General features: G+C 39.3%; 1 protein-coding gene across 3 annotated transcripts in view; it reads right to left on the bottom strand.

The window, feature by feature from the left end:
* Mis18bp1 (MIS18 binding protein 1) overlaps positions 1 to 23,811 on the bottom strand; it is a 47,056-nt gene that overhangs the window by 6,155 nt on the left and 17,090 nt on the right. For 2 of the 3 annotated variants that reach the window (XM_005376854.2, XM_005376853.2), the window contains exons 7-14: positions 22,152 to 22,239; positions 20,759 to 20,907; positions 17,658 to 17,809; positions 16,690 to 16,786; positions 13,644 to 14,508; positions 8,869 to 9,041; positions 7,989 to 8,149; positions 2,531 to 2,679 (exon numbers count right to left, since the gene is read on the bottom strand). In XM_005376854.2, coding sequence (XP_005376911.1) covers positions 2,531 to 2,679; positions 7,989 to 8,149; positions 8,869 to 9,041; positions 13,644 to 14,508; positions 16,690 to 16,786; positions 17,658 to 17,809; positions 20,759 to 20,907; positions 22,152 to 22,239 — 1,834 coding nt within the window. The remainder of the gene's footprint in view (positions 1 to 2,530; positions 2,680 to 7,988; positions 8,150 to 8,868; positions 9,042 to 13,643; positions 14,509 to 16,689; positions 16,787 to 17,657; positions 17,810 to 20,758; positions 20,908 to 22,151; positions 22,240 to 23,811) is intronic. The other variant, XM_013510343.1, reaches the window with a different exon arrangement.

The following is a 23,811-nucleotide window of genomic DNA, read 5'->3' as shown; positions in this document are numbered from 1 at the left end:
GGCTGGCCGACGCATTTACTGATTTCTCCTCCAGCTCCTTCTTAGCAGAGCACTGACTCATACTTCACAGCCGAAGCCGAAGCGAGCAAAGCGGTTATTGTCCGTCCCCGCTCCGACCCCTCGTCTCGCTGGGACAGCCGCCAGCCGGCGGGCCCCTCGCATCCTCTCTCGGCCGAAGAGCGCACACGCGCCGTCCCTCTGTCCGAGACTGCCCGGGCCCTCGCGGGCGTCTGACCCACAGACGCGTGCGACTGCCGGGGCCTCTGTCACTCCCGGCTCCGCCGGCCGGCGAGGGCCACGCGAGCCCAAGCCTGCCGTGCCGGCGAGAGCTCTTCACGCCAGAGGCGCGCGAACTGTCATTCCCCAGCTCGGGCACGGAAAGCGAGCCGCCCAAGGCCGCTGGGGAGGTCAGGAGCGGCAGGGAAGGAGACAGTCTGAGGAGCAGCTTCACGCCGTGCGCAAGCCTGTGACCCAGGTTCTCGGTGAGGAACGCCACGGCGCACTGAGTCCTAACAGCCGTATAAACACAGAAACGGCTTCCCACGAACACGGAGCCCCACAGTGCACACGTGTCACGCAGGAGCCCGGAGACGATGGCTGTTGATGTTTAACCCCCCAAATTTTCTCTTACCAATTCATGTTGTGTAAAATTGGGTTCATGCTGTATGTAGTTTTGTTTTTTAACTCTGAAATACTATTTCCTACTGAACATTATTCTGTCATTAAAAATTATTGAAAACAAGGTTTTGTTTTGTTGTTTTTTGAGACAGGGTCTCAACTGGTAGTTCAGGCTGGCCTTGAACTTACTATGTAACTCAGGCTGGCTTAGGGCTCATAGCGATCCTTCTGCCTCAGCCTCCTGTGTGCTGGGATTACAGGCATGTGGTACCATGCCTGGCTGAAAACATGATTTTTAATGTTGTACATTATTCTTGTATATGGAGAAAATTTTCATGACTGTTCCTTTCTTTTTGGACTTCTAGATTTTTAAAAAATTTTCAGTATTATGTATTGTGATGAATATCTTTGTTCAAACAAACATATATATATGTACTTGTCTAAATCTCAGAATTCATTTAACTGGTCCTTATGGAGGGATATTTGAGGTAGGCCCTCACCTGCAATACCGCAATGAATCTGCTGCACATCCACAGTTCTAGAAGTAGGAGTCCCGTGTTTACAGTTTTGATGGATACTGACAAATTATTGCTGTAGGGATTGTACTGGTTTCCCTTCTTGCTAACAGTGCATGAAAATGGCTCTTTTTGGTTAATATGTAGGAATGCCAGATATATTTGGCCTTTGCCTGTGACAAATGACAATACGTTCTTTAATCGCTTTGACTGCTTATGGTGATGGGTATGAAATAAAACAAATTTTTAAACTTCAATTTACATGTAAAACTAGTTCACTTGGAATTTACTGTTATGTAGTGTGAGCTGTATCCCAATACAGTTTATTGACTAACAGCCTTACCTTGCTGCCTCTTTTCATCCTCTTAGGAATTATTCACTCTTCATTTCAAATTAAATAATGATAACTCTTCCTATTATTGGTTTACATTCCTCAACTTACAAAATGCTTAGCAGAAATAACAGTACAAGAGGGACACAGCTGGGATGACCTCGGGAAACCAAACTGCTGCACCAACAGCCTGGACTCTGTGCCGGGCCTGGGCCAGTGGGGCTGCACAAGCCCGCAGTTCGGGACACTCCAGGAGAGTAAAGATCAGCAATCCGCATCCACGCCCCAGTTTCGGGCTGACTGCTGACCCAGGCCTTGACTCCCCTCTTCACCTCTGACCTACCCTGAACCCTAACCCCAGCCAAGGAGGCGGAGGGCTGTGCACGACCCAGGGAGGAGGCTGTGTGTGACGGGGAGTCTGGGTGTTTCAGCACCACGGCCTCCTCATCTCTTTGTTGTCATGCAGAAGCCACCGCAGGGCCACGGACCTGAGAGCTGAGGCTGGGGAACGCCCAGGCGCAGGCCCTTCCTTGCCTCCCATTGCAGGGGGACTGGGTACTCTGGCTGGTGTTAGTTTCCAGGGGCTGCTGTAACAGACGGCTACAGATTCAGAGGCACTTAGGGACAAGTGGATCACAAGATTCCTGTGTTACAGCTCTGGGGGTCAGGCGTCTGAAAGGAATCACGAGGGGCTACATAGAATCAACATGTCAGCAGAGCCGGTTCCTTCTGCAGAACACAGGGGAGGATCTAGGGGCTGCAAGGTCCCTGGCTCTGGGCTGTGCCACGCCCGACTGCTCCTCACGTCCTAGTTCCTTCTCTCACTCTCACCCTCTGTCTCCTGGTTACACAGACCCTGTGACTACCAGGTGCTGCACCCCTGTAATCCCAGCTATCTGGGAGGCCAACGCAAGAGGATCCCAAATTTGAGGCTAGCTTGGCTTAGCAAGACCTGGTCTCAAAACCACTAAAACAAAAACAAAAAATACCTCAGCATCCAAAATAATTAAATGTCCCTCAATCTGCTGATGCAGGGAGTCAGCATATCACACATACAGATACTTACCTTTTTACAGAGGCTAGCATGCCAGGACTGACGTGCTGACACTGAGGAGTTTTTGCCAGTGGGAAAATAACCGATGATGGAGTTGCTGGATTTTTGTTCATAGCTGGCAGAATGTCATCACCATTTTGACTCTCCCAGAAACTCGGCAACTAGAAAACAAATCGGGCAGAATTTCATTATCATCTTGACAAGAGGAAAATATTGTCAGCATACACCTGTAAAAATGAATTTTATTATTATCACAAAATGATTTCTGGTGCGCTAAGTTGTTTTCCTTATAATTCCCCAGATTAGATAATTTTTATTTTATTTTATTTTTTTGGTTTTTCTCTGGTACCGGGAACTGAACTCACGACCTTGCGCTTGCCAGGCAGGCGCTTTTGCCGCTGAGCTAAATCCCCAGCCCCCAAATTAGATAATTTTTAAAAGTAGCAGACAGATGACAGCCTTAGTTCCTAAGAAACCAATTTTTCCTTCTGCAAAATGGAGACAATGACACCCATTTGTAAAGGCTGCGTAGGCCAGAGACAGGCAAGTATTTTCTGCAAAGAGATCTGTCAGTGTCGCATGAAAAGAGCCATAGACAATTTGTACACAAATGGGCATCGCCGTGATCCAATAAAAGTCTGTTTGGAAAAACAGGCAATAGGTTGAATGTGGCCCACAGACCAGAGACAAAACAGGACTCCTCAGTGTCGGCACGTAATTTATTAACTATGGTGCTTGCTAGTTAACAGGTACTCAACCCGCACTAACCCTCTGTGTGTATGAACAATTCAGTCCTTAAGATTTTACTTGAACTTCATATTAAAATAGTAGACACACTATAGACAATAGCTAATTCGTTGCTTTCGATGTTACTATTGCCTTAGCGCCACATGTACACGTTTGGGACATGAAGTGATGGTGGGATAACATAAGGGATATAATTCCTCATGAACCATGGTGCAGTGAAGGGAACCTGTATGGGCCTCAGATCACTGGCTTAAAATAACCTTCTGTAACTTGTGTAAATACAAAGGAGACTGAAATAATGCTATCACTCCTCCATATAAAGCACTAGACAGCCTTTTAAAAGGCAGAAGATTTATACGATCTTAAGAGAAACCAGAGTATACACAGCCTTTTAAAACTGAAGATGACTGAATGAGAATATTGAGAAAGTGGTAGCTAAAAAAAACCTTTTAAGTCTGGTTCACTAATCCAAATCTTTAAATTTTTACACTTAACCCAGTTATGCCTAAGACTGAAATGTTTTAAATTTTTGCATGAAATTCATGTATGTTACTTAGAAAAATTCATGGAACAAGGATTTGAAGAGAAAACATTTCATTATGTTCCATTGTTATGGGAATTCCAAAAATGGATCTCTAGGCATTGCAGGTGATAACCATTAGAGATACAGAGATAACCATTAGATTCTAGAAATAATCTTAAATTTGCACTTGACATTTGTATTACGTTTCACTGTAGGTGAAATAAACTTTTATTGGATACGTAAATTGTTTCCAGGTTTTGAACTTAAAATGAATCTTTATAAATCTTTTAGTCTTTTGGATTTCTTAGGATAAACTCAAAAACAGAGTAATATTCATGACTTTTGGAATACATTACCGTAATGATTTCTGAAAGGTATGAATGTGTTGATGCCTCCACTGATATGTGACTACACCATCAGATTTGCTTTTGATAGTGGAGATATTTTAACTTATTTTTTTAAAAAAGATTCTTTAATTTAGAAGGTATACATACAGTTTATTTTGTTCTATTACTAGGAAAAATGATCACTTCCTCAAATGTTTCTTTGGCCTTTTAAATTTCTTGTCTACTTTTTTCTGTGATCTTGATACTTTATTATTCCAGTGACATTTGATTTCTGTATATTAGAGATATTGACAGTGATGTATTTGTTGCCAATATTTTATGAGAATCACTAGTTTTTATTCATCCTACTTTTCAAAAAACAAAGATTTTATAACCTTAAGAAAGTGATGCCTTATAGCATATTAATTTTTATTGACTGATTAAGACAGAGAGTCTCACTATGTTGTCTGGGCTGGCTTTGAACTCACTATGTAGTCCTGGTCTTGCACTCACAGCAATCCTCCTGCCTCAGTTTCCCAGGTGCTGAGATTATAGATATGCGCTACCATGCCTAGCTAGTATTTTGTTTTTAAATTGATAGTATTTTTACCTATTTATGTAATACAGTGATTATAATTCGGTACATGTATACAATGCATAATGATCAAAATCAGAGTAATTAGCATTTCCATTTCCAAAATTAGCATTTCTACATGGTGGTCTAGAATATAGGTCAACTCCAATGTTTCTCTGCTTTTTTAATTTGGATGATTTATCCACTGATGAAAATTGCCAACTACTGTTATTACTGTAGCCAGCATTATACTATCCCTTTAGACTTAATAATGTTTGCTTCATATAACTGGGTCTTCTGGCATTAAGATATTAATAGGATATTGATTGTATTGTATTTGTTGCCAATATTTTATGCCAATCACTAGTTTTTATTTATGCTACTTTTCAAAAATCAAAGATTTTTAGGTCTTTAAAAAAGTGTTGCCTTATAGCATATTAATTGTTATTGATTGATTAAGACAGGGTCTATGTTGTTCAGGCTGGGCATATATATATATATGTGTGTATGTGTGTGTGTGTGTGTTTATAACTGTTACTTCCTTTTGTTCAACTGATTTATCATACAGTGACATTCTTTGTCCTTTTTGGGCTTTCTAACTTAAAGTCTTGCGTCTGACATAGGTATGCTATTCCTGCTCACTTTTTTCCCACTGGCGTGGAATACTTTTTCCTAACCATTTAATCTATATGGGGCATACTGGTAAAATTTGTTCTAGTTAGCATATAGTTGGGTCATTTTTATCCATTTAGCCACTCTGTATCTTTTGACTGAGGTTAACAATTAAGCTTAACATTAATAAAAGTTTATTCCTCCTGCCATTTTGCTAATTGATTTTTTTTTTTTGGTTTTTCTCCGGTACCAGGGCTAATTGATTTTTTGATTGTCCTTTGTTCCTTTCCATCTCATTATTTTTGTGGTCTGGTGGTTTCTTGTAGCCTAGGATTCGATTCCTTTCTCTTTTTCATTTACACATCTGCTTTACCAGTGAGCTTTAGATTTTTGCATTTTTTTACAATACAGTAGTTATTCTTTCATTTTTAGATGTTGTATTCCTTTATGTATTTCTTAGAGGGGCTATATAGCAGTGATTTTCTTTTTTTGTCTTAGAAAGTTATTATTTCCCCTTCACTTAAAGAATAGGTTTACTCAGTATGCTAACCTTGGTTGATATATATATTTTTTTCTTTTAGAATGCTGAATATATTATTGTATTCTCGCCTATAAGATTTATTCTATCTTAAGGTTTCTACTAAGAAAGCTGCTGTTGGTCTAATGGGGTTCCCTTAAATGTGACCTAGTATTTTCTCTTGCTGTTTTTACAATGCTCTTTGTCTTGGACTTTTGTCAGTTTGAACATCATATGCAAGGGAGAGGATGTAAAAACATCTTAAGTCTCCTGGACATGTATGTTCTTATCTTCCCCAAAATTAGGGAAATTTTGGGCGAGTATTTTATTGACTCGTTTTTCTGTTCCCTTTCTTTTCTCTCTACCTTTCGGAAGCCCATAATTTGAATATTTTTCACTTAATGGCATGCCGTAGGTCTTAGAGGCTCTCTCTCTTCCTTTTTCCTTTTCTTTTTATCTGACTGCAGTATTCAAACATATTTTTCTAAGTTAAAAAATTCTTCTTTTTGTTTCATCTAGTATGTTGAAGTTCTCAACTTAATTTTTTTTGACCTAATGAGTTTTTCAGATCCAAGATTTCTGGCTTCTTCCTTTTTGTGAACTCATCTCCTTGCTGAATTTCTTACTCATAGCAATAGCTATTTTCTTATTTTCACTGGACTGTCTGCTGTATTCTCTTGTACCTCACTGAATTTACTTAGGCTCATTTTTTTGAATTCTTTGAGGCAAGTCATCAATATCCTTTTCTGTGGGGTCTTTTGTGTTCCTTTGGAGGTGTCATATTATCTTGATTTTTTTCATACTTCTTATGCTCCTACACTGCTTTTCCTGCATTTGGCAGGTCAGGTGATTCTACACTTGTATGAGTTTTCATAGAAGGCTTCCTCCAGATATACTGGTTTTTGTTTTGTTGGTAGTAGATGTTTTTGGTACTGGAAATTGAACCCTCGGACTTCACAATGAGCTATATCCCCAGCTCTTTGTATGTTTTAAATTTTGAAGCAGGATCTTGTTAAGTCATTAAGTTGCCCAGAGTGGGCTCAAACTTATGTTCCTGCTGCCTCAGAATCCCAAATTGCTGAGGGTGCAGGCATGCGCCACTACTCCTGGCTCGGGCTGGCTTTCTGAGACAGGGTCTCGTTATATAGTCCAGGCTGGTGCTGACCTTGATGATCTTCCTGCTCAGCCTCTTGCGCTGGAGCTTCAGATGTGTGCACCTCGCCCAGCTCCCCACATGTGTTTTAGGGCTTTGGCTCCAGGTGAGCCCTCCTGTGACTATTTCAGAGGTAATAAATGCCTGTGTGCGCACAGCAGGGCGGCTGGAGAGCCTATCTACGAGGGCCGCACAGAGGCAGAGGCGCTCTAGTGGCCCAGGCAACACCCTAGCGGGTCTGTGGCTAAGTGTGTGGCCGCCTGCAGTGGCAGCAGTGGCTTTAGGAACACAGCACAGTGCAACACCACAGGCACACGCTCTGCTGTCGGCAGGGGCATGCAGCAATGGTAGTGGCAGCGGCGCTGGGGTGTGAGATGTGCGCCCTCGCCAAAGGCGCGGTGGGGCTCACGGCCCGGCCCAGCGGCACTGGACACCTGTCCCTTGTCGTGAGGGCACTGTGCAGGCCCGGGTGCTGCAGCCCCAGCAGAGCTCTGGGCTTAGTTAGGTTTGTGACGCGGCAGACTCCTGTCCTCGTGTGGTGGAACATCGGTGGGACCTGGGGCGTGAGATGCATTGAGGCTCTGTCTCCTAGGGCCGTACGAATTCTGACGGCGACTCTGTCCTCAGGACAGCGCCAAGCTGCAGCGGTCTGGGCTCCTGACGTGCAGTTATCTACCTGCTGCTTTGGCCGTCTTTATGGAGGAAGAGGTGAGAGCTGGGCACCTCTGTTCCACCATTTGGAATCTTCTTAAAATTTAAGTACCTATGTTTGGCTTATTTGTTTTCTATTTAGTTTTACAAACTTTCCCTTTCAACCACTGAGGGCAGACATTAGAAACCAGTGAGAACGGCAGGATCCAGCAGACTGCTTCCTGAACTATGCTTTGGTCAAGTTTATGGAGGACACTGCTATTTGGCCGAAATATTAGCGATGCACACTAAGCATACACACACGCGAAGGATGCAGCAGTGAATATAGGTAAAGCAAACAGCAGTTTCATGCATGTGACACTCTTACCAGTACTCTCTGATTACGCAAAGGTGTTGCACTGAAAAAATCGTCATGGTCATCTTTTGGCATCTGTTCCAGAAAATCCCTCATTTGTTGCTTCCTTTTAAGTGTGCCCACTTTGGCAGTTATCTGAACGGTCTTCATCTTGTTAGCACTGTCTCTCTCACCTTAAGAGTCAATAAGATATTCTGATAAGGATTTGATCATTTACAGTAACTGCTTTATAAACTTACAGCCTCTGTTATTTTAAAAGCTTCCCTATAGCAAATGATTCCACACTGAGATCTGTGCAGCGTAATTAGCCCACATGACAATCACGAAGATCCGGCGGGGTGGGAATGCAACTGTCACTATGATGTGACCAAGGTGACACCCCACCCTTTCACGACTGAGTGCCGGATTGATTTATTTCACTACAATATAAACCTCAGCGAACTATGCTAGGCTACTAAGTACTCTCTAAAGCTTACTGTAGGACTTTTCGGACATAAAACACCTTTTACTAGGAACTACCGACAGCAGCGTGTAATCCTGGGACTATGGAAACTGAAGTTACTCTCCTTTTCTTCATGAATTACTAGAGGGTCTTAATCAAATCGCTGTAAATTAAATTAGACAGAGCAATATTCACAAATTGAAATCTCTGTATCCAATTTCACATTTTCTAGAGCAAAGTCATAGCACAAGAGTACTAAACTACTACTGATGGAAGTAGCTACCTAGATTAAGACTTAAAAAATTAAACACGATCTCTGAAGTTCTTTTGAGCTTTCATATTTTTAAGAAAACACCTATAACAAGATTCATGGACAAATATAAAATATAGCTGCTGAGTAATCAGAAACCTACAGGGGAAGTACTAGGAAAACACTATTACAAACGTTACCATCTTGGCCTTTGGCAGTGGCTTGCTTTCTCTTGGTGGTATTTTTCTGAGATACTTTTCCTTGAGAATCTTCTATGTATTTCTTCTGGCATTCTTTAGCAGTTCGAGAACCTACCACCAGAGCTACCTCGGACCAGAAACCAGGTTTGTGCTTTGGAAGAGAGGCAAACGCACTACGGAAGACCAAAAAGAGTTAAAAAACAAGAAATTTGAATCAATAGAAGTAAACTTCTAAAGGCATAAGGAAACACCGAGCTAACAAGATTTCCTGGGCTGGAGGAATTTTAGCAAAAGTTATTCTAGATAACTATTTGGAAAAAAAAAAAAACAACAAAACACCACTATTCCCTTTACTAAGTAACTTACTCTAGTCCTTCAAATATGAAGATTCATTTTACATATTAAGTGATGCCGTCTAGTTCTTTTGTTGTACTGTATAAAAACTGAAAACTTTGCCCTTCTTTCAACGTTTTTTTTTCTTTTTCTTTTTTTGAGACAAGGTCTATGTAGCCCAGGCTGGCCTCAAACTCTTTTTTTTTTTGGTTTTTCTCCGGTACCAGGAACCGAACTCACGACCTTGCGCTTGCCAGGCAGGCGCTTTGCCGCTGAGCTAAATCCCCAGCCCCTCAAACTCTTGATTCTCTTGCTTCAGCACCTCGAGGATTACACAGGGATCTGCCATATGTTCAGTGATTTGAAATTCTGGGGATCCCTGGCATGATTGTACAGTGTTTCTGAACTCTTACTGGTGCAAAGTATGCCAGGAAATAAACTCTTAGTTCTTAAGTAGTCAAGGTTATGAACTCTTTATCAGCAAGTTTTCTATTTGGGAGGGATGGGAAGTAAGGGGGGATGGATATGATCAGTGTATGATGTAGGCATGTATCACTCTCACAGTAAATCCTATTAACAATGTATTAACAATAATAAAAAGAAACTAAAGGTTGAGCATCTACTATCTGAAAAAAGTTTTATGCTTGATTTCTTGTACTCTTAATTTGTATACCTCAATATTTTATTTTACTTTTTGAGTCAGGGTCTCACTATGTAGTTCCGACTGGCCTTAGACTTATTATGTAACTCAGGCTGGGCTCAGACTTGTGGCCATCCTCCTGCCTCAGCCACCTGAGTGCTAGGATTATAGGTGTACCCCACCATGGTTGGCTCACCTCAGTATTTTAGAAAATAATGATCTCAATTGAGTAAAACAAATGAAAACGAAATTCCTAAACCTAATATAGTTCCTAATTCAACATATGAATTACTTTCAAAAAGTTCACTTAGAAATGATTGTTCACAATCTGGTATACATGCTACCATCCCCACCTACAATAAAAAAATGATATTACTGAGAGTAGCCTGAAATATTTAACCCGAAAATATCTATTTAAATCACCAATTAGCCTTAAAATGGTACAGGTTGAGTATCTCATACAAAATGCTTTAAGCCAGAAATGTTTCAGATTTTGGATTTTAGGATATTTGTACATATAGAATGAGAGATTTTGGGGGGAAGGACTGAAGCCTGGACAACAAATTTGTTTCATACATAGCTAGTACCCACAGACCAAAAGGTTTCTGTTTGATTTGCCATGCTGGTTACTGGACTCAGGGCCTCATACATGTTAGGCAAGCACTCTACCACTGAGCTACATCTTCCCACCAAAGATGTAAGGTTGAACTTTTATACCGTATTTTTAGTATGCCTGTCACCCATCCATCACAGGAGGTCAGGGGTGGAATTCTACACCTGTGGCATTTGTCAGCACTCAAAAAGTTGTGGTTTTGGAGTATTTCTGATTTTTTGATTAGGGACATTAGTCTGTACTAAAATGTTACTTCAATTATGTCTTTAGTTTACTGTTTCTTTGACAAAACATACAGTGGGCTTCCATATTCCTGGCTCCACATCCACAGATGCCTGAAAATATTCAGGGAAAAAAATGCATCTATACTGAACACACACATATTTTTCTTATTTTCATTTCCTAAGCAATACACTATAGCTATTTACATTCTATTCAACATTGTAAGTAGTTAGAGACCATTTAAAGTATACACTATAGGAGGACTGTGTAGACTATATGCAAATACCACACAATTGTATACAAGGGACTTAAACACCTACAGGTTTTGGTATCACAACTGGTATCCTGGAATTAATCTCCCACATATACGGAAGGTTGAATATATTTTTACTTCAATTCAGATCCCAATTTGTAGGCATATGTTTTACACAGTGGTATGGTGGCAAATTTTTATTCAGCTCGCTAGGTTAAAAAGCTCTGAAGTATTGTGTCTGTCACTTTCCCTATGGTCAGCATTCCCAGGGTGGTTGATAAGCCTGACCTCGCGGAAGGTGATGAATGCATAGGAAGTGCGTGCTGGCACACTGCTACTATATACTATTTTCACCATTCCTAGATGTAGAACCAAACCTCAAGGAAGTGATGAGTTTTGGGCACTGCCTTTGATTTTATTATTTCATTCCAAGTTAACATAATTAAATTTTTAATGAAGATTTCAACCCAGTAGGTCTGAGACAGCAGTAATCTGCATTTTTCACAAACTTCTCAGGTAACTCTTTTGCTGTGCAGTCAGGATTGGAATTGCTTTTTATTGTTTATAGGAGACATCACTCTAAGTAGTAGGAACAGGTGACAACTACGAAGGGTTTCAGGAAGGAGGTGATCGGTAAGAGGCTGTTCTCTCTGAGTTTTAGGTATGCTGAACCTCAGCTGATGTTACTGTAGCCCCGGGGGGACTGTAAGGGACTACTAAAAGAGAGAGGGAAAATAAAGAGAACTATTGGGTTTCTCCTACTTTTGAGTTCCTGCTCAGCCCAGAACTGAACAGCTTTGATGCGAACTCTCTTTGTGCCTCAATACCTACTTTGAGCTTTGTGCTAGCCTTGAACCTAACTCAGGGATAAAAGAGGAAAAATTAGAAACTTACTGCTGTCCTGGTGGCACTTAACATTCTAGCTTTCTCCTATCAACTCATTACGATTTATTTCCTAAACTGACAAAAACCTGTTCATGCAGCCTACCCAGATTTGACAGCTGCACAGAAAAATGGTGGAGCACACTTATTCCACCTCTGGGAACTAAAATCCGTGCAGTCCAGGCATTTAAAAAAGTCTCTCGAGGTGATTTCAATAAACAGTAAAGCGGGGCTGGGGATTTAGCTCAGTGGCAAAGCGCCTGCCTGGCAAGCGCAAGGTCGTAAGTTCGGTTCCCGGTACCGGAGAAAAACCAAAAAAAAAACACAAAACAGTAAAGGTTAAGAATTTTTATTATGAGGAAATAATGAGGGATACAGCTGGAAAAGATAAAATCAATACATGGTATGCTCTTGATGCAAGCAGAACCATCAGTACATAAGCTGAAGATCAGTGAAAATCCAATGAAGATCTATTAGAGATTAATAGAAGATTAATCTGGATATATTGAAGGTTACTGCTACCTAGCATACACTAGGTTCTATACCTAGTACTGCAAAAGCAAAAACAGAAACAAACAAGAAAAAAAAAATCCAAAACGCTACTTCTACAATTTAGACAAAAGCATCAAAGGTCTGAATATAAAATATCAAAAAAAAAAAAAAAAATACATTGCAGATAGAATAGCTCTTTGCCAACTAATTAAAATTTTCTTTTAAAAAAATCAACAATGACAAAGAGCTTAAACCTAGTTGATGGAAAGAATTATAGTTCTAGAAATAAAAATGAGCAGGCAAAGTACGTGGAAACATGGGAAAATAAGGTTCTCTGCCTTTACTATATTATATCAGATCAACTAGGAAATACGAGACTTCAGCAGGGCATGGCGGCACACGCTTATAATCCTAGGTATTTAGAAAGCTGGGGTAGGGGACTGCAAGTTATAGTCCAGCCTGGGCAACTGAATGATAACCTGTCTTAAAAATAAAAAGGTCTGGGGACGTGAGTCCCTGGGTTCAAACCCCAGTATGGGGGGAAACATTCAGGGCTACATATTCTGTCTTTGGTGTCACTGTACAAAGGGGAAAGTTTGAAGTCTGGGAGGACGAAGATCTCTGAGTGGGCATCATAGCAAAAAGCAGCCAAGAACTTTGGAAAGAAGAAGATTCACTTCTCTGCCTAAAAGTGAGAGGAAAAACATCTGAGAACTGAGGACAAAATCATGGAGATGCGCTAGGAAAAATGTTTCAAGAAAATAGATTTGAAAGGAACCCCAAATGATGTAAAGTTGCAGGGCTTCACAGGCAAAGAACACTGCATGTGGACCGTGTCTGTCACCCTCCACTCCTTTACCAATCACATATTCCCTTCTGCCCACCAGCTCATCTGCTCCGCCACAACGCTACACTCCGGCATCAGCCATTGTTGGCTCCGAGAGAGGGAGCCAGCAATATAACCCTTGTCATCACATGTCCTTCCACTGCGCCGAGCTTTTCCACTCCCCATATATGCCATATCTGTTGGGTGCTCCCCCAGGCTGTCTTCTTTCTTTACCCTCCCATGCACTCTTCATCACTCAGTTACGATCTGGTTTCCGTAAGACTACACTCCTGAAACTGCCTGTCAAGTCTATGTAGCCATATCCAATTCTAATCAGACCTGATTTGTCAGAAGTAATACACACAACAAATCGCACTTAGTGAAAACAGCACTAAAAAGCTACCGGCATCACTACAGCGATAATCCCTAGAAGTCACCCAATCAGCCCCTTTCCATGTATTTAACTGCTTGCAGTCACTGTGTATATATTCCAGAGTCAAGTCTAACTACTTACCAGTGAAGTTTCTGCAGTTCTTTCTCATCCCATTCCTCATCCTGATTTGAGCCGGATAAACATCCTAAGGAATGCTTGCTAGTTCTGTCAGATCCCGCTGGCTCAACTGAAGACTCATGCCTGACACCGCATCCCAGAAGCGTTTCCTTAGCAGAAGACCTGGCTTTCTTGTGTTTGCTGGGATACTCCGTCTTACTTTCCTCCGTGTCAGATTCCGAAGTCACGACGACATTCCTTGAGGTGCTTTTTTGGCTTTTGCTCAGGTGAGCAACTGTTTCTTTGTTATTTCTTGCTCTCAGTCTCTTAACTCTTGCTTTCCTTCTAATTTCCTTTTCGGTCTCACTCTCTTCACTTGACAAATCTGATGAGGACTGACGGTTATAAAACGGCACAGCTGCTTGATCTTCAATTTTCTTCAATTTTGATGGCAGCCTGATATTTTTCTTGAAGTCTTGAACGCCCATGTGTTTGTTTCTGGAGTTAGGTATTTTTATTTTCTGGTTGACAGTGAGTAAGTCACGTTCAGTGCAGTCTTCCTTGCTGTTGCTTTTCTGATCCACACTGTACTCAGACGTGCTTTCTAAAGCCCCTGCGGACTTATCGGTGGGACTTTCATTTGAGTCTGGCTCATGTTTTTCTTGATGCTTTTGCACTGGAAAATCTGTTGTTGCTTTAGCGCTGTTATAGGACAGATTATACTTCAGGCATCTTTTCTCTATCCCCTTTCTAGTTTTAAGCGGCGTTACTAAAATACAAGCTTCTTTCTGATTGATAGTCACGTATTTTCTTTCCTCAGCCAAAGCAAAGTGTTCCCGTGAAGTCAAAATATCAATAGATACATTTGAGTCTTCAGTTCCCCCTTTAACTTCGTAAGACAAAACCAAAGCCCAAAATCTTAAATTAGCCATAAACGCATTTAAGTGTAAGAAAAATATTTTCACAAATAAAATTTACTTTATTTCAAAAGTCCTGCTGTATACTTTATTGCCCTATTATCTTCCTGAGGCACAGATCTATTCAGATCACCACCCTGTCAACTATAAACATGCACAACTATTACACAAACCCATCAATGATGTCTTGTTGTCTACTGTAATACATATAGGCTCTTCCACCTGGTTTTCTATTTCCAATCTTTCCCTGTCCTCAAATATGAACCATATTCTAGGTTTATTAAACCACTGAATGATTCTCAAATTTGCTCTGTTCTTAACTTTCATTAATGCTTATTCTACTTCAAAATTTCCTTTGGTTAACAAACTGAATCACTATATGCTTTGATTTTGTTCACTAACCAACTTAGCCCACTAACTTTGCCCTGATTTCCCTCAACTGAATGAAAGTTCATTAAATTTTCCATTCAACTTCCAGAGTACTTTTCAATAATCTCATATTTGATAATGTGTCCTATATTACAACTGCACATTAGGCATATCTTTTAATTAGACTGGAAAAATATTATGAATGATAAGAACTTTATTTTCATGTTTAGCTATTTTGGCCAATGTTAATAAGGGTGAAAATGTTTGTTAAATCAATTCCTGGAGGTCAAATATTTAGGAGACATAAGAACAACACCAGTCACTAAAGCCTTACCAGGCATGTAGTGCTGACATACTAGATAAAAATGGGAGTAAAAGGAAATGGAACCCTTCTGTACATTTCCACTTTCACCTGGAGGGTAGCCCTGAAGGCACACATCAGTTGAAGCTCCCCAAACTCTATGAATTATGGGAAAATAACAAGATGGAACAACCTGAGAAGTTTTATTATTTCAGGTCTCTAAAGAAAGCAAATTAAAATAAGTGCAGTTTTCTAATTTGAAACTTAAGATACTAGAAGCTAAACTAAAATTCTAACTTTTAAACAGTCCAAATGTAATTATAAATACATGTAACGTATCATGCCAATCATCACAATGAAATACAGCAACAACCTACACATACTATGTGTCTTTGTTTACAGCATGAACAACAAATTGAAAGACTAATGGATACTACTGAAGGCTGGCGAAAAGAAACCTCTAAATTATAATTTAAGAGAAGTGGTAGTAATCAAAAAAGTAGTAAAAAGTTTCTACAAGTTTTATTTACAGCCATCATATATCTTCAATGTTTTTGCTGTTGTTTTGTTTTTGGTCTTTTGAGACAAGATCTTGTTAATGTAGCTCCGGCTAGTCTAGAACTCACCAGGTATCTCAGGCTGGCACCCAACACACAGAGATCTTCCTGCTTCAGCCTCCCAAATGTTGGGACTATAACAAGTGCTACCACACCTGGCTTACATCTCCAAATTATGAGGAAAGTGCTTTCTTCTAACTCTTCATTAACTTTAACAAGTGTTCAATTTCAAATTCAAAAATTTTAAACGTTCTGATTTTGAACAAAACACTGCTATTCAGATTTAAAAATCATTTCATTACATAATCTGAATAATAACTCAACCCATTCTAGATTCTTTCATCTAATTTGTATGAATTTGGTAGTTGAAGCAATATTGCTTTCCTGGTCTCTTCTTTGAATGCTTATGAATGTTCTTCATTTTCACTTCTTTTTAGTTATAGAAAAAAATTAGAAAAATGCTATTAGACTGGTGGATTTAACTCCACATGAAATCTTGAGCTTGCTACTATTTGCAGAAAGGGCTATGTAATTTTTGGTATACATGACTTCAACAAATCACTCGGAAAACCCACACACAACAAACTATGGTATTAATTTCATAAAAAGAATCAGACTTTAAACATTTCTGTAAATATATTTAAAATGCTGTATATTTTATGATCTAAATAATAGGCACCCAAAATAATTAAAAATAAATAATAATTTAGTACCCAAATTAGAGAAGAGATACCTGCAAATAATGTGGCACTTAAAGTAATACGTTACTTCATTATGTAAATCATTTTATGTCAAAATAACAAAACCTAGCCTTTAAAAACATTAAAACACTTTACCACTTTAGAGTAGAAAATTTTTAAGATCACCTTTATCATATTAAAAACATTTCAAATAGTAGCTTCCTACTTCTCATTAGAGTACATTACCTTGTTTCTGACTTTTAGTTATCCTTTCATTTATTCCTTCACAATTTTTGAGTTTCTTTGAAGACATATTTTTACACTCTCTTTTGCCAATTAATTCCTTCAAAACAAAATGAAAAGAACTTGCTTTCATTTTAACAACCACTATTTAAACATGATCTGAAACATTTTTACAGCATGCATCAAACATACAAAACTGTAATGCTTCTGATTCTATAAATTCTATTGGTGTAGACATTTAGAAACTCATTTGCTCTGCTTGACCTTCAGAAGTACATTCTGGGTATCCACTATCCACTAGCTTGTATAATTTCTTTATTCATTTAATACAATGTGGGTTTTCAAGTTCTTTTTATATACTTTATTTTTATCTAAGCTTTAGTCTAAAAGCTAAAACTTTTGTTATTTTGGCAGGTACTTTTTCAATGAAAGTCTGGGAAAATAAGTTACTTCCTTACAGTTTCAAAATTAATGAAAGGGTATCAAAATTATAGGAAAATTACAATAGAACAACATGGAAAGAGCATTTCAAAACGGAGTCCGAAGGCCTTAAAGAGGGAAGCAAGTACACAGGATGGACTCTGGTTATCTTCTGACTGGGGCAGCTGGAACAGACAGCTACATTGTACACGTTACCAGACATCTTTACTAAGCATATACCTTGGTTTCTTTATTTTCTTTTGGTCACATAGCTCTTGTCCCAAGCATGTTTTGAGGCTTCCTCACAAAGAATTTTCACTGGGTTGTAGTAAATCAACACCTATTTGCTCAGCATAAGTGCTCACTTTCCAGCCTTCTTGGGAACACTGACTCTGAGCTACCTCAATCTGTTTCCAGAAGAGTAATTTCTGAGTCTAAAGTCCTTTTTCACTTTTGCAGTTTCTAAGTTCAGACTGATTGATAAAATTATTACTTATAAAACAAAACGTGCCTTGTAAACATCAAACAACATATAGTAAGTAATTCCTTACCTGATTAGGTAAGTCATCGCCTCCTACACTGACAACAGTTTTGTGTACTTGGTCCTGTGGGAGCATCGCTGGTGGTTTACTCTGATAATTACTGGAGCTGACATTTACTTTTGTAGTTCTAGGCAACCCTCTTTGCTCATTACTTTTCAGTTCTGTGAGTACAAACATGGAGAATGCAAGCACAAAATATGGAGAACTCAGTCAGTTATTACATAAAAGGTAAACTGCATTTATTTATTTATTTACTTAATTAGGTACCGGGAATCAAACTCAGGAAGTTGCACTTGCCAGGTAGATGCTGCGCCGCTGAGTTTTATCCCCGGCACTACTTTTATAAAAGAGCTAACTTTAAAAAAATCTGTCTAATCCAGTATCACATTCATGTGATTTTATTATGATGAAACCAATTTCACTGGACAGAATCACTCTGTATAGGGTCTTGCATGATATTTAAAATACTTGCACAGTTTTATAAACAAAGATCTAAGAAATCATAGTAGGAAAATGATACAGCCATAATAAAATACAATAGCATCTGTCCCTCAACTGAGCTTCCTGAAGGAAGGTATCAATGTTTTATTTGTCCCTAAGTTCCTAAAACTTAACATAGATCAAGTTCTTTAGAAAGTGCTTTATTTATTTTTTAAATTTTAATTTATTAGTGCATGTTTGTGACGCAGTGACTACTTTCACTGTGGGTGTGTGGAACATGCACACGACACCTCTTCGTTCTCCTTTTACAACCCTTCTTCCTGCTCCACTTTCCCCTCTCCTCACTTCCCAGTACCCTTCCCATCTGCAGTAGATCTATCTCCCTGTTTCATCTGTCTTTTATTTTGTTCTTTTTTATTTATACTTGACTTATCATATGAGAAATAATACAGTATTTAAGCTTGTATGATTTACTTCACTTAACATTATGTTTTCAAGATATATCCATTTTTCTATGAATGCCTCAAATTATCCTTTACAGTAGAGTAGTACTCTATTGTGTATAAATACATTTTATCTATTCATCTTTTGACGGACATATAGGCTGCTTCCAAGATTTAGCTATTGAGTTGTGCTGCTATAAACATGGGTATGTGTGTATCACTATGATATGATATCTTTAACTCTTCTAGGAAGATATCTAGAAGAGGAGTAGCTGGGTTGAATGGAATCCTGTTTTCAGATTTTTGAGGAATTCCCACCATTATGGAAATCAGTATAGAGAAGGAGCTTTACAATTGAGTGATTATCAAATCTACACATTTAGCTCCAATTCCTAAAATGTACTGCTGGGGGATCGGTAAGATCTAAACACAAGATTAACAAATAATAAGTAGAGACAGTCAATAGCAGGTCCCGTGGTCCCGGGACTCGAATACTCAAATAGTCTAGCAATGACAATAAGGAGTACAGCTTATTTAGGGGAAATAGGTGAGTTTTTGTTTTTTGTTTTAGTACTAAGGATTGAACCCAGGACCTTTGCACTGAGCTGTATCCCCAACTCCTCTCTTTAAAAAAAAAAATTAAGATGGTGTTTGTTAAGTTGCTGAGCTGCTCAGGCCAGGCTTGAACTTACAATGTTCCTGCCTACTGCTGTCAGAGTGCTGGGATTACAAGCCTGTACCACCATGCCCAGCAAGGTGACTTGTGATAACTAAGGGTTGAGAAGGAACTGAAGCTATGCTAAGTGATCTTTTGCTAGCTCTGGGCAAGCTGCCATCTACAGGTTAAATTCTTCCTTTCTTCGTACCAAAGAGGATAAGCAAAGTTGCAAGGAAGTGAGTACAGTAACAGCCAGGGAGGGAGTGGTTAGAATGAGGTACAGGTACATTTATATCCAATATGTGCTGTGTGTGTGTGTGTGTGTGTGTGTGTGTGTGTGTGTGTGTGACTAGGGATTAAATCCAGGTCCTTGTGTTAGGCAACTGTTCCACTAGGCTGTATCCCCAGACCTTTTTTATTTTGAGAAAAGGTTTTGGTAAGTTGCTAAATTGTTTAGGATGGGCTTGCACTTGTGATCCTGCTGCCTTAGCCTTCTAGAGTCCTGGGATTACAAGCGTGGGCCACCATGCCTGGCTCCCTAGCCCTTTTTAAATTTTATTTTGAAACAGCATCTCACTAAATTGCTGAAGCTGGCCTTGAACGGAGAATCCTCCTGCCTTTGAGCAGCTGGGATTACAGACACTTGCCATCATACCCAGTTTAGTGCTGTTTTTGATAGAAGTAATCTTGAACTCAAACTTTATACTTAAGAATTAATTTTTGCATGAGTTTTACAGCTTGTAGTTTACAAGGACAAGGTAAAATTTAAAGACATGTATACATGTATGTAACAGGTTTTAGTAACGTTTACTCATCTATATTATTTAGAAATGGCCGTAATTAATGTTTACATAACCCGCGGGTGAGAGTGGCACGTGAGGCAGGTTATAGTGTTGGCAAAGAGCTGACACAGAGCTCTGCCGGTTCCCCACATAGCAAAGGCCAGTCATGGAAACATGCCGTTTCCTCCTTGAAAACAAGCTGCTTTTTCCTATTAGGAGGGAGAAAAATTTAGCATAATAATTTCCAGGTTTTTACTACAGATTTGGGGTGGATTGGCAGCCTAAACACCTTGTATCTAGGAAACTAAAAGAATAATTACCTTTTATTAACATGTTTATCAGTGGATAGGTGTTCGTCAGTATTTTAATTAATGAAAAGGTTTATTTAATGACGTTAGCTGAAAGGTAACTGTGACCTATCTGAATCAGTTACTTCAGTAGTGAAAAAAGCAGAACTTTTCTGTGTGGTAGTAGAGGTTGAACCCAGGGCTTTTGTACTGAGCTACATTCCCAGCCCTTTCTTATTTTTCATTTTGCAACAAGATCTTGCTAAGTCACAAAGTTCCCCAGGTCAGGCCTGAACCTGTGATCCACCTGCCTCAGCCTTCCAGAGTGCTGGAATGACAGGTGTGTGCCTTTCTTTAAAAAAAAAAAAAAAGGAAAAAGAAAAACGCAGTACTTTTAGGGCAGTACAGGCCAAAGAACACAATACCATATATACAACATATAACGTAGTCTATGTAAGAATTTATCACTACGCCCAAGGAAAAACAAGAGCAAACATACCAAAGTTACCACAATCATGGCCGTAAGTGGTGCTGGTCGTCTGAAGGTCATCTGTTTGGTTTTCTGCACCATTTTTCACAGACAGAGCAGGGACAGAGCTCATGGTTTTCTGTTTTTCTCTGGTCTTTTTCCTTTTCCCTTCATCAGCCCTAAAAACATGTATTTTTCCTTTGATAATGATGTTCAGAAATATTATTTTTCTCTAATATTGTAAATGAATAAAAAAGGGAAGTCCCTCACATACAACTCTTTTTCTCCTTCCAGACAAGAGTATCTTTAATGTTGTACTTTTAATCCGTTGAGCTTTCCACCCCCTCCTCCCCCAAAAATTCAAGTACAACTTCCTAAATACTTCTAACTCCATTTTCTTATAGTTCCTACTTAAGCTGATACTGTAAGAAAACTATGGGGCAAATGCTCCCAGTTGCCAACTTCTGTCAATAACGTTTACTGAAACATAGCCATGTTCGTTCATTTACATACTACCTAGAGCTGCTTTTCTGCTACAAGGACAGGAGTGGCTGGAATACATGTAACGTGTCCACAAAATACTATCTGGTCCTTTACAGAAAAAAACTGCCTGGCCGAGTGTGGTGGCACACGCCTGTAATCCCAGCACTCAGGAGGCTGAGGCAGGAGGACCGTGGCAAGTTCGAGACCAGCCTGGGCTACAAAGTGAGCTCAAGGCCAGCCTGAACTGCATAGCGAGACCCTGTCTCAAAAACACAAAAAAGCCCCAATCAAACCAAAACAAAAAACCTGCCTGTCTCCACTGTAAGTTATTTATACTGCGATTAACTTAAATTCAGCATCCCCTCTCAGCTTCCAAAAGAGAAGAATTAATCAAATTCTTTATTTTCCCAGTGCCAATCAGTGTCTGCTAAGTAGCTGACAATAACTAGGAGGATCAATGAAAGAAAAAAGCCCCAAGAACTTCAGCCTAATGTTGACACCTATAGCACTTTCAACTAGTAGGTGACTGAAGAAGACTCCTTGAAATATGCCAGAAGTTTTATTATCCTTTTAGATTTTATTCAACATGACAAAAATTCTAATGAAATTATTACTCTTTCTGAAACTCTTCTAAGGTCAAAGAGAACTTCAAAACTGTCACCGCCCCCCCAAAACCCCCCAAACTAAAAGCATTTCATGCTGGTTTACATGAGTATATATACTGATAAAGGCTCATGACATTTTTTTTGTCTAAAATATGTATTTTTTAAATGAATGTCAATTATACAATAAAATTGATTTTTTTTTTTTTTTTTGGGTTTTTCTCCGGTACCAGGAACCGAACTCACGACCTTGCGCTTGCCAAGCAGGCGCTTTTGCCGCTGAGCTAAATCCCCAGCCCAATAAAATTGATTTTTAAAAACTTAAAAGAATACTTTACCTTAATTGTTCTAGGAAATCAGCAATGTACTCTTTCCAATTTTTGGGAAATCCAAACATGAATTTTCTTGTGAGATAATATGGATATCCTAATTAACAATGAACAAAAAAATTATTCAAAAGCCTAGGTTTTTAAAGAGATATCATTAATTCATTAAATCAGTCAAGAAAAAAAATATATATATACTTATTGTTTACTCTGTGCCAGGCACTGTCACAGATACTGAGGATTCAGCAGTTACCAATCAAAGATCCCAGCCTGTACCGAATTTGCCTTCTAGTATGCAAGAAAAGCAAAAAGTCTTATTTGTTAAATGGCCCATAGAGTACAGCAGAGGTCTGGGTTTCACATATATTCTGGAGGTAATGCCAGTAGGATATCCTAAAATGCTAGATGTGGGTATGAGGGCAATTAAGGTTTTTGGCTAGCCAGTAGAAGACTGGAAAAATGGTGAGCAGGTTAGGCCAAGCAGATTCAAGGGAGAAGATCAGGGTTTAGACATTACAGACATTCTGGTAGCGATGTCAAATGAGTACATGGAAAATGAACTGGATACTTAGGGTAAGTTTGGATTAGAAATATAAAATTGACCTTTGTTATCATATAGATAATAACATATATGATGAAAAAAGGAATCAGCCCAGAACGAAGGGGAGAAAGAGCCCTAAACTACTCCATTATTTAGAGGCAAAGAAGAAAGGAAACCACAAAGAAGGAACAGGCAATTAGACAGCATGAAAACTGAAATACGGAAGTTCAGAAGCCAATAAAGTGTTTCAAGGAGGTAGGTGGATCAACTCTCTTAAGTGTCCCGTGGACTCAGCAGTATTGAGCCCACAGGAAACTTTGATACAGTCTGTTTCATGAGAACTGGGCGATAAAGTGTGATTAATAAGTAAAAAAAAAAATTGAGAATTTGAGAGAAACCAGGTATGAGTGAGATAAATCTTCTCAGTTCTGCTGTACATGAGAGCAGTGGCTGAAAGTATGGATACAAAAAAAGCTTTTGAAATAGAAGAGAAAATTACTAGAGTGGTGTCCTTGAGTAAAAGAAGGGAAAGAGGGAAAACGGGAAGCGGTGTACAAACGGGAGAGGCTGCCAGCCACAGGCAGGAATACGGGTAACACAGCCGTAATGAAAGCGGGTGTGGATGCACCCGGATGAGCAGATGTGATAGAGACGTTCTCTTCTGACTGTTTCTACTGTTCAGATGCTCCCCGTTTACCTCTCCTCTTGCCTGAGAAAACACTAAGGAAGAGACAGCAGACATTTCCAAAAACCTGACACAGTCATCAGGGAGGACAAGAGAGCAAGCGGATTAGGAAAACGGCAGGGTACCGAGCAGCACCACGGACCACTAAGGGACTGTAACTTGTTGCTGGTAATTCTAAATGCAGAGTAGACTGTATTCAGTTATGTGCAATGCGTAAGTAGAAAATTAGATTATACCAAGATTGGGGTTGTGCCAGCTAGGTTCAACAAAGAAGTTAAATTACATTCTTCTAAGGTAATTCCTTATGAAGAGTAATTCACTTGTTTTTTATGACAAAACTTAATGAAGTTGTAAAGGAAAGGAATGAGAGAAAAATCAATACTTAAGCTATACATGTGATCAACTGTTTTAATTTATTCATCATTTTAAAATTTCTAATTTAAAAG

The sequence above is a fragment of the Chinchilla lanigera genome, unplaced genomic scaffold, assembly GCF_000276665.1.
Source record: "Chinchilla lanigera isolate Chin_1 unplaced genomic scaffold, ChiLan1.0 scaffold00008, whole genome shotgun sequence".
NCBI lineage: Eukaryota > Metazoa > Chordata > Mammalia > Rodentia > Chinchillidae > Chinchilla > Chinchilla lanigera.
The sequence above is the reverse complement of the archived record's forward strand: the minus strand, read 5'-3'. Positions and strand labels throughout refer to the sequence as shown.